Source organism: Corythoichthys intestinalis, chromosome 16 (assembly GCF_030265065.1).
Source record: "Corythoichthys intestinalis isolate RoL2023-P3 chromosome 16, ASM3026506v1, whole genome shotgun sequence".
NCBI lineage: Eukaryota > Metazoa > Chordata > Actinopteri > Syngnathiformes > Syngnathidae > Corythoichthys > Corythoichthys intestinalis.
The window spans coordinates 24,218,823-24,236,422 of record NC_080410.1 but is presented as its reverse complement, the minus strand read 5'-3'; the positions used below and the strand labels follow the sequence as shown (position 1 = coordinate 24,236,422).

General features: G+C 39.2%; 1 protein-coding gene across 1 annotated transcript in view; it reads left to right on the top strand.

Annotated features, from left to right (window-relative positions):
- plcd3a (phospholipase C, delta 3a) overlaps positions 1–17,600 on the top strand; it is a 79,230-nt gene that overhangs the window by 34,866 nt on the left and 26,764 nt on the right. The window contains exons 3-7 of the mRNA XM_057861494.1: positions 7,211–7,439; positions 10,434–10,563; positions 15,898–16,123; positions 16,195–16,396; positions 16,473–16,617. Of these exons, the coding sequence (XP_057717477.1) occupies positions 7,211–7,439; positions 10,434–10,563; positions 15,898–16,123; positions 16,195–16,396; positions 16,473–16,617 (932 nt within the window). The remainder of the gene's footprint in view (positions 1–7,210; positions 7,440–10,433; positions 10,564–15,897; positions 16,124–16,194; positions 16,397–16,472; positions 16,618–17,600) is intronic.

Sequence of the window (17,600 nt, the reverse complement as noted above, 5' to 3'; positions counted from 1 at the left end):
TAATTCTTTTCAGGTCATTCATTGTCAGACAGAAGCAGTACGGCACAACGTTACACAAAAAAAAAATAAGAAAAATTTACCTCTTTGTCCTCTGAAAGACCATGACAACCCAACAAAATGTTTACAGCATATGAAATGTGAATGGATTCACGGAGTTGGTGTTAAAGTCCGCGCAAGTTGATTCGGTCTTCACATTTTTTGGAGTTTTTGGTTTCCGGAAACGTATGAAGAAAACATCCTTCATGTGTCGTAATGTCTAGAGTCGTTTCTACAAGTTCCAAAAAAGCAATGCGTGATCGGCATGTTCGTTTTTGAAAGATTACCCCCAGAAAAGCGGCACAAATTACGTTGTTCCTATGCGAAGGTGGGTCTATAATGTCCCACTTCGGCTTTACTTTCGCTTTACGATGCGACGTCACGGTCTATAAATAGCATGCGTGCGGTACGCCATTGCGTGCCCGCTTGTGCATAATGAAATGTCTCAAGTGGGATTGCTGCAGAGGCTACTGTCATGAGGTTTTGGACTTTTGCCTCGGACAGACGACTTCTCATGGCCGTTTTGATGTTGTTCTGGAGGCTGAATCCGCGCTCTGCGGCCACACTAGAGACTGGGATTACAAGCGCCACTTCAGCCAAAGTTTTGAAATCAGGGAACATTTCTCCAAGTGACCTGATCAAAAGTCGACAAGACTCTCTGAACGAGGGGTTTCCTGAACCCGCAAGCACCGGCTTCAGCGGAAGGAAATCCCGCGGCATGCGCTCCTTCTGAACCAGTGGTTCAGCTGCACCGGTCTGTGACCCAGACGCGCTCCAAAGCCTCCTGTCCTTAACTCTTCAATGCGCTGTCAGCACTCAGCACCCGGATAGCGAGATGCATCAAAAGAGACAACAGCTAATTAATATGCTCACTCGCCACCCTGTGGTCTGGGGTGTGAATTGCAACCGGTCAAAATGACAGACGGGCTTCAGTTTTTTCCGTCGCCGTTTTAAAAAAACGGTCAACGACGGAAAATATTCGGTTAACGCGACCCCTGATATATATATATTGTTTTCTTTTAATCTAAATATAATTTTATTTTTTTGCTGATTCCGATACTTTAAATGACGTGATCGGACCTGATCGGTTGGCATCTCGATCGATCGGGACATCTTTAATTACAACGCCACTTGATGTAAACGAATACTCAAAGAATACAAATTTAATTAGAATCTTTTTTCTAATCGAATTACTCGAGTTAATTAATCGTTGCAGCACTAGAGATATTGCATGTCGTTCCAAAGCTGAACAAAATGTAATTTTTCTACCAATAATATGGATGTTTTGTGGCATGTTCCAGTAAAATGTTTAGATGTTATTCATTTAGAAGTTGGATGCAAGCTTTTCATTGGTACCCTGAAACGGTTTTCAAAAAAATATGGATCTTTCATGGTCTGTTGTAGTGTTTTTATGGTAAAATATTCCATTTTGCTGTGAAATGTTGTGTTTTCTTGTATGAATGCAGACATTCTGTGGCAAAATGTGTCATTAGTGTGATGAAAACAAATCAGTTACTTTATTTCTAACTCACTGGCTACTTCTGACAGCCCTAAATATCAGAATGATCGCTCTCAGGCAAAATGGATTGGATGTAAAGCGCCGTCAGTGGCAGCCAGGAAGTTGAAAAGAAAACATTCCATAAGATGTCTGAGTGTGTCTGTTCCTGTTCATCCCAAAAAAGTTGCTCTCCGCAAAACTCATCAAAACGCACCTCTAAAGACTTGATATCAAAGGGGTGAGCTCAGAACACTCAGATATTATGACGTTTACATTCCAGCATATCGGTTCAATGTTGACACCTAAACACACACGCTCATGCCATTTTTGACACTTCTTTGTCAAAAAACACGGCGTAATGTGAGGTAATTTTGACTTTTCATGAGCTCAGTGGAGAGAGTCAGTGTTAGTATGAGGAAGGAATGAGTTTCCACAAGAGCCACTGGAGGTCTAATGAAATACATTAATAGACAAAGAGTCAAAACCGTTCAGTAACAATGCTTTCTCATGCTATTCAAGTGTGTACAAAGTTTTTGTTTTCGTGACAAAATTTAATTTTCAAGGGGAAAAAATAGTAATGAGTCTAAATTAGAGATGTCCCGATCGATCGGGTCCGATCACGTCATTTTCAAAGTATCGGAATCGGCAAAAAAATATCGGCCATGCCTTTTTTAAATATATATATATATTTTTAATTACATCGTTTTCTAATTGTATTTAACGTTACAGACATAATAAGTTACACTCTTCCAGAGTCTTTAGTTTAGGCTTAAGGTAGGGTTATCAAATTTATCCCAATAACGGCAATAATTAATTTTTTAAAATATGTATCACGTTAACGCAATTAATGCATGCGCTGCACGACCTACACACGCATTGTCATGCTCAATCTGTAATGGCGCCGTTTTACCTTTGTAGAGAGATAAAAGACTGCATAAAATGAGTAGGGTGAATAATGGCAGCCTTTGGAGCCTTTTTGTAATTGGTTAAAGCCTTACAATCCCTCTCCCTATGATTAGAAATATCATGGGACGCGATGTGGGGAAACAAGGTAGCAATTGATCATTTTCTTAACACCTTATGTTATTTCTCAACGCAGAGAAGATATATCAATTGGTAGCACTACACACAGTCATGGTTCCACTTCCCATCATGCATTTGGGTTGAATGGTTGCAGTATCATTTACTGTAAGCTCAACAAATACACTAGATGGCAATATTTAGTCACAATATACAAAGTCACAAGTCTTTCTATCCGTGGATCCCTCTCATAGAAAGAATGTTAATAATGTAAATGCCATCTTGAGGATTCGTCCGAGTTTTATTCATTTTTTTCTTAATGCATTGCCAAAATGTATATGATCGGGAAAAATTATCGGGAATGATTGGAATTGAATCGGGAGCAAAAAAAAGCAATTGGATCGGGAAACATCGGGATCGGCAGATACTCAAACTAAAACGATCGGGATCGGATCGGGAGCAAAAAAACATGATCGGAACAACCCTAGTCTAAATAATTGTATTCATGCATACATTCAGAATTGTGTGGCAAAATAGTGTTTTTTTTTTTTTTTTTTTTTTTTTTTTTTTTTTTTTTTAACAATCCAAGTAGACCTGTCAAAATGGACAATTTCCATGGCAAAATGTTGTATTTTGTTGCCAAATGTGTGGGTTTCATTACATATTCAGATGTTTTATGTGTTGATGTATTATGTGAATTAGGGGGCCAAATAATATTCTGTCTTAGGGTATACAGTGATCCCTCCTTTTTTTGTGGTTATTGGGGATCGGAACCTCCCCCGCGAAAAGTGAAAAACCGAATACCACGAAGTAGGGTTTAATTACAGTACCTGTGTGATGCATGGACAGTGTTGTCACAGATTACTTGAAAAAGTAATTTAATTACTGTTTAAGCTTAAAAAAAAAATCTAGTTACTTTACTGATTACTTTATTATAAAAGTAACTAAATTACTTTAAAAGTAATTTATCAGTTACTATTTTCCAATTTTTCTCCCTTTGCCGCCTCAACATAAGAATGACAACAAAAAAATGTCATCGCATGTAATTGACTTTCCGATAATTGAATTTAAAGGGGACAATCAGAATTTTTCACAAATGGCTTAATCTTCGAGTTAGCGGAGCGGAGGTTTAACTCATTCACTTCCAGCCATTTTCACCGGTGCGACCCCCTTCGCTCCCGGCTGTTTTACTGGATTTTGACTGATTTTGCAAGGCCCACAGAAAATTGTGTTCTATTACTATATAACATGGAACCCACCAAAAGAAAGATTAGACTCTCTTCTTTCAGCAGGAAAAAAAGTAAGTTAATATCTTTTTCCATCCTTTTGACATTAGCATTACAAAATAGCTTAGTTTGACCAAATTTCCAATTTCTGATGAAAAAACAGAAATTGAGCATTTTGTGAAAGCATAAATTTCAAACATTACTTTGACTTTAACACAGTTACATCCCAAACATCTGAATAATGTTTTCCTTTTACAAAATGACATAAACAACAAGACAAATAGAGCTTTTGATAGCAAATTAACAATTTATTTACACATAACTGAGAGATGACGCTGTTGTGGCCGCGAGAGCCGGGTAAACTTTTCCCTCATCGCCGCCTGTCTCATAAAGATGGATTTTTTTGAGTCTGTGCGGGGTCTGCTCGGCGAGCAGCACGTTCTTAATGGCATCGTCTGCTACACTGATGGTCCTGGTCATTCTGCTCGGTCGTCAAACGCCTGGCATCCCAGGCGTCCTCTAGGTTGTTCTGCTCGGTCATCTGCCTCCTGGACGTCCGTTCGGTCATCTTCCGCCAGCGCCCTGGCCGTGCGGCCTGGCCGTTCGTTGCCGTTGAATTGGATTGCGGGTCTTACCAAATGCGCTACTGCCCTCCAGTGGCCAGTTTTATTGCTTTAAAATGGATTTTCAGCTTTGTGCTCTGGAGGTAAGTTGAATCAGAACCCAGAGATGTCTCTTGTAAAAAAATTTTTTTTAAAACAAACAAACATAAAAGACGTATAAATACGTCTTTGGGACACTGAAACAATTAAAAATAGCACGTATTTATACGATTTTGGGAGCAAATGAGTTAATTAGTCGATGGAGTTTATTTCAACCACCATTGACTCTCGCTAGCTTAGCCACTCCAGAGCCCGGAAACTAACCTGACAACTTCATGGAATTTGTTTAAATCAGGGGTGTCCAATCCCGGTCCTCGAGAGCCCCTATTCAGCTTGTTTTCCGTGTCTCCCTCCTTTAACACACCTGAATCAAATGATCAGCTCATCAGCAAGCTCTGCAGCAGCCTGATAACGATCCTGATTAGTAGATTCAGGTGTGTTAGGGGAGGGAGACATGGAAAACAAGCTGGATAGGGGCTCTCGAGGACCGGGATTGGGCACCCCTGGTTTAAATCAACTCCATCGACTAATTAAACTGACACCTAATGTCAAAAATTCTGAACTTCTGGTTAGGGTTTAGGGTTAACAGCATACCAGTGCCAATGTAAAACAATGCAAAATCGACTGCACAGTAATCAACAACACACAAATGAATTGCACAGTGCAATAAACTCAAAGGTGGGGGCAGGCGTGGATGCGCGCGCACAACCCGGAAGTACACCGTACACACAGGCGGTCAATTTGGCCACAAAACGTGGTGGCAACTAAGCAATTTACACTCTATTGGACTTACAACACATCCCAAAGATGCTAAAAGGAATACATCACCTCACGGCATAAATGTGCAACACGGATATGACGTAAACAATGCTTGACAGTGATGACTACGCGTCGTTGCAACGTCAAAGCTACGAAACAAACGCACATTTCGTAGGGGGTGGTCAAACCTATCGCTGGAACCCTCCAGAATGAAGGAAAAATACTCACGTTCATTCATGGACGTACACAGATCAACATTCCCTCGCACATCTCAACAGGTGTAAGCACTTGGCTCGAATATGCACCCACGCTGGCAGACTGGCATACACCTTTCTCAGTCCCAAAACACTTAGCGCCTGTGACTCGAGACCAAAACAGGAAGTAACCGTGAGTGGTTACCATGGAAACGAACACGTAGCGGGAACCTTTCTAGCATCTTCTATTCAAAATGCTCTTTGTACATGACTACAATCATTCTACATACTGTACATTATGAGGCCATAACAAAGTAGTAACGCACGAACGCTAAGGAAAGAAACTTTAATCAGATTACTGGTTTGGAAAAATAAACACGTTAGATTACTCGTTACTGAAAGAAAGTAATCACATTACAGTAAAGTAATGCGTTACTGACAACACTGTACATGGGGGAACTTCGCACACGTCCTGGGTGTTGTGTAGGTGCACTCACGAGCGAAGAGAGCGTGTAGCGGGGATATGATGATTCATTTGCGGGCAAAAAAGAAGTTCAATTTCCCCAGAGATGTTGGAGGTTTGCAGTAGGCTTTAGGTGCTCTCAAAGCGGGTAAAAATGGTGAAAAGTACCACTGAAAATGACCACAATATGTTTGGAGGGTATATAGTGCTCTACTTGTGGGTAATACAGGGTGGGGCAGAGGTACTTGCTTATTTAACTTTGGCACCATGAGGCGATGGTTGCTCTGAAGAGGGTAGGGATGGACTTATTTGGGGGGGTAGGGCTTAAAGTTTGCTTCTTAACGTGCTTTATTTATTTTGTGTTTATTTTTCAGGAACCCCAGTGAGTATTATGGAGTGGACGAAGTTGGAACACGCTTTCGCTGTGGAGGTATTTTTTTCAAGCTGTTGCTCAATCGTCGCAACGCAATGTGCATTCCATTCCGAAATTTCAATTCTTCATGGAGGACTCGTCTCACAGAACGTCCGGATTGTCTCACCGCGTCAATGTTTTGGGGTGTCTTTGCTGTTCGTGGGAGGCGAGGTTTGTTTTCTTTTTACATCAACCATTTTCCTGAAGTTGTTTACCCATGAAACAATCGACTGCCAGCCAGGAACACGACCAAGGGGGGCAATATTGAAATGTCTGAATGCACATTGCGACGATTGAGCGACCGCTTGAAAAAAATTCCTCAACAGAGAAAGCCTCCACTCAATGATGCTCACTGGGGTTCCTGAAAAATAAATACAAAATAAATAACGCATGTTAAGAACCAAACGTTAAGCCTCACCCTTTCATAAAAGTCCATCCCTGGCATCCTCAGAGCAACCATCGCTTCAGGGCACCAAATTTAAATAAGCAAGTTGCTCTGCCCCACCCTGTAGTCGTTGAAACTCCTTGTGATTGTTGGAGGTTTGTAGTGAGCTTTGCGTATTCTCAAAGCGGGTAGAAATGGTGAAAAGTAATAATGAATATCACCTCAGCAGTCCTGGAGGAGTCATTTTCATGGCAAAACGTGTTTTTGTAGGTGTCTTAATAGTTTGCACTTGCAGTGTTTGTGTGCAAGTGTGATAAAAATGAAGCATGAAATCATTCCCTCGATGTGTGGAGCAGCAGAATATGAAGCACATGCTATTTGCCATCCAGTTGCTATGTGACCAGTGGAATTTATTCCGTAAAAATTCCTTTGACACTTGAACCTCAAATCTAGCAGTCTTATTTTTACTTCCAGCCAAGAAAATACTGTATGTGACATATGCATTCTCTTGTCATTGTAATGTCATTCATTTTTGACTCCTCTGTCCGTCTCCAGTTGCAGTGACCGAAGTGGAGTGCGTGCGCGAGGGCTGCCAGTCGGAGGCGCTGCGCCGGATCTCTGGCTCAGTGCCGGACAACCGCTGCTTCACGGTGGTCTTCCGAGGGGCTCGCAAGAGCCTGGATCTTCTGTGCCCTTGTGAGGATGAGGCTCAGCGCTGGGTGCGAGGCCTGCGCACGCTGAAGGAGCGTGTCGCCAACATGACGCAGAAGGAGAAACTGGACCAATATCCTTAGAGAAAATGTAGCCAAAAATCTGATGTCAACAGTTTCGTTTCCTTAAAGAGTCTGTAAAGTCAATTTAGACCAGAGGTGGGTAGAGTAGCCAAAAATTTTACTGAAGTAAGAGTAGCGTAACTTCAAAATAATATGACTAAAGCAAAAGTATGGAGATAGAATAGTGCCAAAAGAAGTGAGGTTGTAAAATGAAAATGATCCCTGTAAAATGACCAATTTTAACAAAAAAAACCAAAACTCTTGTATTTCCAAATTTTGCATTGTAAAATAAACATGAAAAAAACTCGAAGGAATAAATTGTTCTACAAGTTGTTTTTTTCTGTTTGCAAGTTTTTTTTTTTTTTGTTCTACAGGTGTTTTTTCTTCACTACGGGTTAAAAATGACCAATTACAAGTGCACAAGTTTTGTCACATTCTTGTTGAGTTTTATGTGCCAAAAAAGATACTCGTAACCTAGTTTTAAAATAAAAAAAATACCTGTAAAATGACTAATTTTAACTTGTAAAACAAAAAAAACAACTTGTATTTCCAAATGTTGCGTTGTGAAATAAACATGAAAAAACACAATGTAAAAAAAAATATCTACAAATGTTTTTTTTCCCATTTACAAGTGATTTTTTTTGTTCTACTGGTGTTTTTTCTTTGCTACAGGTTAAACACCACCAATTACAACCTCACGATTTTTGTCTCCCCCTTGTCGCGTTTTCAGAGACAAAAGTCACTTGTAACCACAGACGAAAAAAACTACTTGTACATCGAAATAATCTGTTGTAAAATACAAACACAAAAATATCATTCCAAGTCGTGGTCAAAAAAGACGTTAACACAATCTAATGAATAGTTCTTCACGACCAGGTGTGAGCAACCATCAGCAAGCATGGCACTATTCTATCTCCATATAAAAGTAGTCAACAAAAATGTACTCAAGTACAAGTAAAAAAAGTATCCAGTGAAAAGAATACTCAAGTAATGAGTAACATTGTGAGTAACTGCTTATTTTCATTTTATTTTATTTTATTTTTAAACGATGGTGTTTTTTTCTCTCAGCACAAACGTATCTATATGAACTGTTGTTATAATGATACTGTACAATAACCCATTACATAACCTCACTAAGCCAAACAAATAAAAAATAAAATTAAAAAAAAATCATCGAATTCCGGCGAGAGAAAAAAAAGACAGAAATGAAGCATTATTCGTCCAAAGAGCATGAGTGCCCTCTAGTGGAGAAAGTAGTTCCTAGTTTGAATAGTTCCTTCATGGTTACTATTATGAAATTAAAAGGATCATATCCATTGGCGGAGTTTGACTTTTGGGGCAAGTGGGGCACAACATGTTGATGACCCCAAAACGCAGTGTCTGCAATAAAATTAGCTTACAAGAATATTTATAATAATAAGTTGACAATGAGCGTTTTTTTGTTTCCCATCATTCTTGAGGGGAAATCTAAATCAGGCTGCTTAGGCAATACTTTTCGCCAAGATCATCAACCACTGAATATGGTAAGCCCGCCGGTGTCGTGCCAATGTCGTTACCCAAGTCAGAAATTGTATCCCCTGGGCGGAGCCATATGGAGGTAGATTTGTGTCTTTATTATTCAATCCAAAAAAAAGTTGCTTCAATAAAAACAAAGTCGCTTCAATCAAAATACTAGTATGTATTTTCAATCAAAAAAAAGTCGCTTCAATCAAAAACCAAAAAAAAAATGTTTGAATGCAAAAATAAATTTGAAATGCGTGTGAAAGCTATTTTTCTTTGATTTAATATTTTTTTTGATTGAAGCAACTTTTTTGGTTGATGTAATGTTGATTTGTGTTTGGGCCACATTTTGGCAAGGATGTTGTGTTTTTCAATCAAAAAATAAGTTGCTTAAAAAAAAAAATGTTTTCAAAAAGAAAAATCACATCAATCAAAAAAAAGAAAAATTTCAATAATAGAAAATGTTTTGAAATGCAAAAAAATATTTCAGATAAAAAAATTTGCATTTGAACACTTTATTTTGCATTGAAAAAGTTTTCTTTGATTGAAGCAATCCTTTTATTTTTGGGCCATATTATGAGTAGGACATTTGTGTCTAACTCATTCAATCCCCAAAAAAGTTGCTTCAATCAAAGAAAAAAATCATTTGAAAAATAAAATTGCCCTCTCTCTAATTTTTTTGTTGTTGAAAATTATATGCAAAGCAAATGACCGTCTAAGCTGCTAGTCAAATTATCTGTTCGAAAATTTTTTTTGACCCAATATAAAAATGATTTTTTTTGTTCATTTCATTCATTTTTGTGGCAGTTTTATTGCTTTGCAACTTTTAAATATATAGGAAAGTCAATTTCATGCAATGGCACTTTTCGGCCTCCAGGGGGGGCTGCCCCCCCCCTTAAAATCCGCTTATGATCATATCCCGGTTTTCCTTGGTCAATCGGCGCCAAATAAAAACTCGGAGAGAAGTTTAAATCTGCGCTTTCGAGTCATGTTGAGTGTCTATGTCAAATACTTCATTTTTTAACAGTGCTTTAAAGACGCCAAGTGATTAAACAAGCTGGCGTGATCATAGAACGACTAGCTTGTCTCAGATTGGTGTAGTGGAGTCATGTGATTATTGTTGCGACTTCTCATTGGTGAAAATGGTAGCAAAAAATAGCATCAGTGGCAAAAAAAAAAAAAAAAAAAAAAATCAATTTGTAGAATAAAGAGGAAAAATGTAACGACTCTTGTGTAGTCAAAAGTAGTGGAGTAAGATTAGCGGTTTTTCTTCACAAATATACTCAAGTAAAAGTAAAAAGTATAACTTAGTAAAACTACTTTTAGAAGAACAGTTTTTCTCGAAAAGTTACTCAAGTAAATGTAACGGAGTACATGTAACGCGTTACTACCCACCTCTGATTTAGACTTTGGTTCTAAATACGTTATACATTATGACGTTCCATTCATTAGGTCGATGGAGCTGCCTTTTCAGTTGTTGTCTTCCTTAATCTTCCTTTCTCTACTTGGATCCGAGGCTACCTGCGACGAGCGGATCAGAACCAGGACGGCAAGATGAGCTACGACGAAATTCGCGGGCTGCTGCAGATGATCAACATTGACCTGAGTGAGCAGTACGCTCGCTCCTTGTTTAAGGTCAGGGGACATTCAACACATATTGGACCCTGACTCTCCATTAGGAGTGGGAACCTCTTGGTACCTCACGATACGATACGGTTTGCGATACAAAGCTCACGATAACGATGATCTGACGATATGGCGATACAACGCTTATCGATACATTGGTCAGGAAATCATTCTAGGATATTCTAAAAACAACTAAAACAGAAAAACAAGCTTCTGATGTGAATTAGAATGAGTTTATCACTAGTAGGGGTGTCCTAACAACTACCACAAATGAATGGCAACAATTCGGAACCATTTTGCAGTAAATGAAGGGCTTAGAGGGACGTCATCACTCGAAATTAATATCTCAAGCCCCCCAATTTACAGCAAAATGGACCCGAATTTTTCTGTGCTCTGTTCGTGCTAGTTGTTAGGACACCCCTCTGTTATTGAGAGAGTTGGTACCCTCCATTAGCTGCGGGAGCTAAGCTAAGAAAAAGCTACGAGTGACGTCCCCACTCGAAATTAATATCTCAATAAAAGCACATCACTGTATCTACAAAACCGTTGCAGCACAAACGATTAACATAATTTTTATATAAATTTGCGTCTGATTGGGGGGGGGGCAACTTTACGTAGGCCTGTAAAGATGGTCACAAAGCACATACAGTGGGGAGAACAAGTATTTGATACACCCATTGGCAGTGGATCAAATACTTGTTCTCCCCACTGTATAGCAAAGTGTCGTCTCATTTATTATTTATTTAACTTCTGGGTCATCATCTTTGCAATTGTCTTGCGAGCCTTTTGCGGTCGTGCTGCGAGCCTTACACTGTCATGTTGTGGCAATTGGCGTTCGTGCTTTTGCCAATTTGCAATCGCGCTCTAGAAATTGGGGATTGTGTTGTGGCAATTTGCATTCGTGCTGTGAGCCATTTGCTGTCGTGTTGTGGCAATTGGGGTTCGTGCTTTTGCCAATTTGCAATCGCGCTTTAGGAATTGGGGATCGTGTTGTGGCAGTTTGCATTCGTGCTTTTTTTCGTTTGCAAAGCGTTTGCAATTGGGGTTCGTGCTTTTTCTATTTGCAAAGTGTTTGGACTTTGCATTTCGCCTGACACCTCTCGGCCACCGTACGTTCCTCATTGGGCCCTGAAGACCGCGCCGACTGTGTTTTAGTTCTGCTTTACCTGGTATAATTCAATAATCGGAATTTGGATGTTTGTGAATCGTTCACGAATCCTCCACGGCCGAATCGCGAATAATCTAAGAATCGGAAATTTCGCACGCCTCTAGCCACTATTATGGTGGAAGATTTTGGTAGCAACTTCCTTTCCTTCCGTTCCTTTTTTTTTTTTTTTTTTTAAATAGACATTGACACCTTTTTAAAACGATATCTCAATTCTTGCAGGCGCATATCGATAACTTTTTAGGATACAAAGTATCACGATATATCACCATTTCGATATTTTGTCACACCCCTACTCTCCATTACAGCTGTGAATCTTTGGTTTATGCTCCATCCTGATGATGGAATGTGCTCTTCATCCCCTCCTGAGAAATGTTCTGGATGTACACAGCTGCGGAGCTGCTTTCTCAACAGGGAATAAGGATCACTCCCAGCTCAACAAACGAAACAAAAGCATCAACATTTTTTACCCTTTTTCAGTTGAAAGAAGGCACGTCCAGCGCTGTCAAAGAGGACAGACTAGGGTACAACTGTTTTCGCCGAGGGCCACTTTGAGAAAAAGGACGCAAGGGCCATGTTGAAATCCGACCCCTTTCAATTGTTAAACAGGGGATCGGAAACCCCAACCCCCCCCCCCAAAAAAAAAGATCTGTTTTTTGAAATGTATTCATTTTTAAGTATTAAGTCATTTGCTGCTATTGACGGCAATAGACGTCCAATTAATTTTGAAATCAAATTGGATTGGACATCTATGGCTGTGAAAGGGTGATCACTCAAATACAGCAACAGCAGAAAAGTCAGGACAATCACAAGCAAGATAGCTCAATTCATCACATTGGATATTTTATATAGGTCTATTTATATGAAACAAAATATGAAAATTCTACAGTTTGAGCTAATTGAGAACCACTGTTTAAGTGTCTAGCTCCATCTAGTTTTTAACCTGAGAAGTCATCAGAACACTTGGCTGAATTTAAGTTTCTTGGAAAAGCCATAAATTTTCATAATTTGCTGCAGGCCAATAAAAATTGGGCATTAGGCCTGGACTAGATCATGTTTTCGACCTACAGTGCTGCTCGAAAGTTTGTGAACCCCACAGCGATGGTCAGATTTTTTGTAAAAAAAACTAAAATAACCTTATTAAATGTTAAGTTATACCCAAATCCACAATACTGACATTCCAAATAATGGACTGAAACAAAAGAAATAGTTATATTGTCATTCTTTATTTAACAAAAGTGGTTGATTTAAGAAAAACTCAGATATCATGTGTGCAAAAGTATGTGAACCCCTTCAGTTAATAGGATATTGCGCCTCCTTTTGCAGAGATTACCTCAACCAAACGGTTTCTGTAATGACTAATCAGCCTCTCACATCTACTTTGGGGGATTTTTGCCCATTCTTCCTTGCAGAACGCAGTCAGTTGAGAGAGGTTTGATGGGCGTCTGGCATGAACTGCTCGCTTCAGGTCCCGCCACAGCATTTCAATGGGATTTAGGTCAGGACTTTGACTGGGCCAGTCCAGAACACGAATCTTCTTCTTTTTCAGCCATTCCTTGGTTGTATTGCTGGAATGCTTTGGATCATTATCATGTTGCATGATCCACCTTCTGCCAAGCTTTAACTTCAAAACAGATGGCGTCAGGTTATGTTCTAGGATTTGACAATATTCCTCAGAATTCATGATTCCCTGGACTATGTGGAGTTGTCCAGGTCCTGAGGATGAAAAGCAAGCCCAGATCTTGACATTCCCACCTCCATGCTTCACTGTTGGGAGAAGGTTCTTTTGGTGGTATGCAGTGTTGACTTTTCGCCAGACATGGCGGTTTTGATTGTGACCAAACAGTTCAATTTTGCACCTACATCAGTTGATGAAAACTCTTTTTAATTTAGTCTCGACAACACAACTGTTAAAAAAACAAAAAAAAACTACTGAATTGATTGATTAGGAAATCAGGTTGAAATAATAGAAAATTCCAAAATGTTGAGGGGGTTCACAAACTTTTGAGCAGCACTGTATATTACAAATATGGGCCGTTCCTTTCCTGCAATGAAAATAAATTTGGTCGTTAGAAATATTTCACAAATTTAAAAAATACATTCCACAACGGTCATAAACAACAAATTCACAATGCACCAGTGTTGTTTTTGGCAACCATTTTGGATGAAAATACTTATTTGTAGGGTTGTTCCGATCATGTTCTTTTGCTCCCGATCCGATCCCGATCGTTTTAGTTTGAGTATCTGCCGATCCCGATATTTCCCGATCCGATTGCTTTTTTTTGCTCCCGAGTCAATTCCAATCATTCCCAATAATTTTTCCCGATCATATACAGTACATTTTGGCAATGCATTAAGAAAAAAATGAATAAAACTCGGACGAATATATACATTCAACATACAGTACATAACTACTGTATTTGTTTATTATGACAATACATCCTCAAGATGGCATTTACATTATTAACATTCTTTCTGTGAGAGGCATCCACAGATAGAAAGACTTGTGACTTTGTGTATTGTGACTAAATATTGCCATCTAGTGTATTTGTTGAGCTTTCAGTAAAGGATACTGCAGCCAAGCCCCAATGCATGATGGGAAGTGGAACCATGATGGGAAGTAAAACCATGACTGTGCGTCGTGCTACCAATGGATATATCTTCTCTGCTTTGGGAAATAATTTAAGGTGTTAAGACAAAGACCAATTGCCACCTTGCTTCCCCACATTGCACCCCATGATATTTCTAATCATAGGGAGTGGAATTGCATGGTTATAGCTAATTGAAGAAAGGCTGTAAAGGCTGCCAAAATTCACTCTACTCATTTTGCGATGCCCTATATCTCCCTATATAGGTAAAACGGTGTCATTACAGAATGAGCGCGACAGTGAGTGAGAGGGTCATGCAGCGCATATATTAACAGCGTTAAATAATTAAACGTGACACATTTTTTAATAAATTAATTGCCACCGTTATCGGGATATTTTTTATCTTAATCCTAAATTAAAGACTCTGGATGAGTGTAGCATATTTTGTCTGTAACGTTAAATACAATTAGAAAACGATTTAATTAAAATATATATATATTAAAAAAAGGCATGGCCGATATTTTTTTTGCCGATTCCGATACTTTGAAAATGACGTGATAGGGACATCTCTACTTATTAGTCTTAGTCATATTTTAGACATTTCAAAATGTGTCTTCGTCTAGTTTTAGTCAAGTCAACGAAAACTCAAGACAAATTTCATCTAGTTTAAGTTGACAATTCTCAAAATGTTTTCGTCTATAAACTTCAACGGTTTTAGTCCATGAATAAATAAATAAAGTTTCCAACAATTTCGAGTTTACAAGGATATCACCATTTTCATGATGATAATACACATTCAGGAGGAAAACAGCACCTTGTTTGCAATTAATTTAACTCACCTGAATACCACAAACTGTATGTAAAATGTTTTTGAAGCGTTTAAGAAGACACTGAGTCACTAAATGCTAATGCTAACGCGAACGCTATGCTAACGCTACAAGTTAGTTAAGTGTGTGATGATCACTTAGCACAGACCTTTAAAAGTTAAAGCAACAAGGCATATCTAGCCAAAATAAAAAAATAAACTTACCATGCAGCACCTGACACACGTGTGTTTGGCGTGGGGGTCGAGGAGAGGCGCAGCAGAGCACATGAATGACACGACCAAACACTGCTAAATGTGGGCTAACTACAGTTACAACAAGAAAATATTATGAATTTATGACGGAAACTATGGCGAATTTTCATCCCGTTCTCTTGTCGTCAGACGACAACTGGCATCCATCCATCTCATTATGTTTTAGTCTCCCATGTCGTCAGACGACAACTGGCATCCATCCATCTCATTATGTTTTAGTCTCCCAAGACACGTTTTCAGCGCGTCATCGTGAAAAATTGTCGTTGTCGTTATTGTTGACGAAAACAACACTGCAATGCACATAACATAAAATTAATTCAATGGCTCGTTTCCAGTTATTCATAACAACTACCATGGTGCACAATAGACATCAACCATTCGAAATAAGGAAGACTTGGTCACACTTCATCTACATTCACGCTGTGTGCCTCACATAAATAAAAAAATAATAATTTAATACGTTGACTAGAAAATTGTGTCAACAAAGTAACCCACAGCATTTGTTCTCTCAGAGATGCGACCGATCCGGAGACAGCCGTCTGGACCACAACGAGATCGAGGAGTTCTGCCGGGAGCTGCTGCGCCGGCCCGAGCTGGACGCCGTCTTCCGCCACTACTCCAGCAACGGCTGCGTGCTTTCCACCGCCGAGCTCAGAGACTTCCTGGGAGACCAAGGAGAGGACGCGAGCCTGGCCCACGCGCAGAATCTCATCGGCACCTACGAGCTCAACGACTGGGGTGGGTCAAATGTTACTGAGAACAGACGAAATCACCAATGAAAATGCATAATTTTGTCGTCATGGCTACAGCTCAGAGGAACCAGTTCATGACCCAGAACGGTTTCACCATGTACATGCTGTCACGGGAAAATGATGTGATGAACCCAGAGCACGCCCGAGTCCACCAGGACATGAGCCGCCCCCTGGCCCACTACTTCATATCCACCTCACACAACACCTACCTCACCAAGGACCAAGTGACCAGCGCCAGCAGCACCGAGCCGTACATCAGGTTTTTGCTGCTCGTTAATTTCCCCTCTTGAAAACTGCAAATAGAGACTTAAAAAAAATAATGGCGTTATTGTTAGGGCCTTAATTCAAGGCTGCCGCTGCGTGGAGTTGGATTGCTGGGATGGAGATAAAGGCGAGCCTGTCATCTACCACGGTCACACGCTCACCTCCAAAGTGCCTTTCAAGGAGGTCATTGTCACTATCGCACAGTATGCGTTCAAGGTGAGAAAATGCTAACAGAAAATATTACATTTGAGCAGAGGTGGGTAGTAACGCGTTACATGTACTCCGTTACATTTACTTGAGTTACTTTTTGAGAAAAATGTACTTCTAAGAGTGGTTTTACTAAGTCTTTTTACTTTGTACTTTTACATGAGTAGATTTGTGAAGAAAAAAACGCTACTTTTACTCTGCTACTTGGGGCTACGCAAGAGTCTTGATATTTTTCCTCTTTAATCTACATATTAGATGTATTATTTTTTGCGACTGATGCTAAGAGTAGCTCTACCAATTTTACCAATGAGACGTCGCAACAATAATCACATGACTCCATCACACCAATCTGACACAAGCTTGCCGTTCTATGATCACGACAGCCTGTTCAATCAAGTGATGTTTTTAGAGCACCGTAAAAAAATGAAGTATTTGATATAGAGCGCTGCCCTCAATATCACTCGAAAGCACGGATTTAAACCTCTCTCCCAATTTTATATGGCGCCGATTGACCACGAAAAAACGGAGATATGATCCTTTTAATTTCATAATAATGAAGGAACTATTCACTATTCAAACTAACTATTTTCTCCACTAGAGGGCACTCATGCTCTTTGGACGAATAATACTTCATTTCTGTCATTTTTTTCCCTTGGCGGAATTCAATGATTTTTCTCCTTCATTTTGTATTTATTTGGCTTAATGTGGTTATGTAGAATAGAATAGAATAGAATAGAATAGAATAGAATAGAATAGAATAGAATAGAATAGAATAGAATAGAATAGAATAGAATAGAATTTATTGTCATCATACAGTTAGCAGTTACTTATTACTTGTGTATTCTTTTCACCAAATACATTTTTAGTAGGGCTGTCAAACGATTAAAATTTTTAATCGAGTTAATTACAGCTTAAAAATTAATTAATCGTAATTAATCGCAATTAATCACAATTCAAACCATCTATAAAATATGCCATATTTTTCTGTAAAT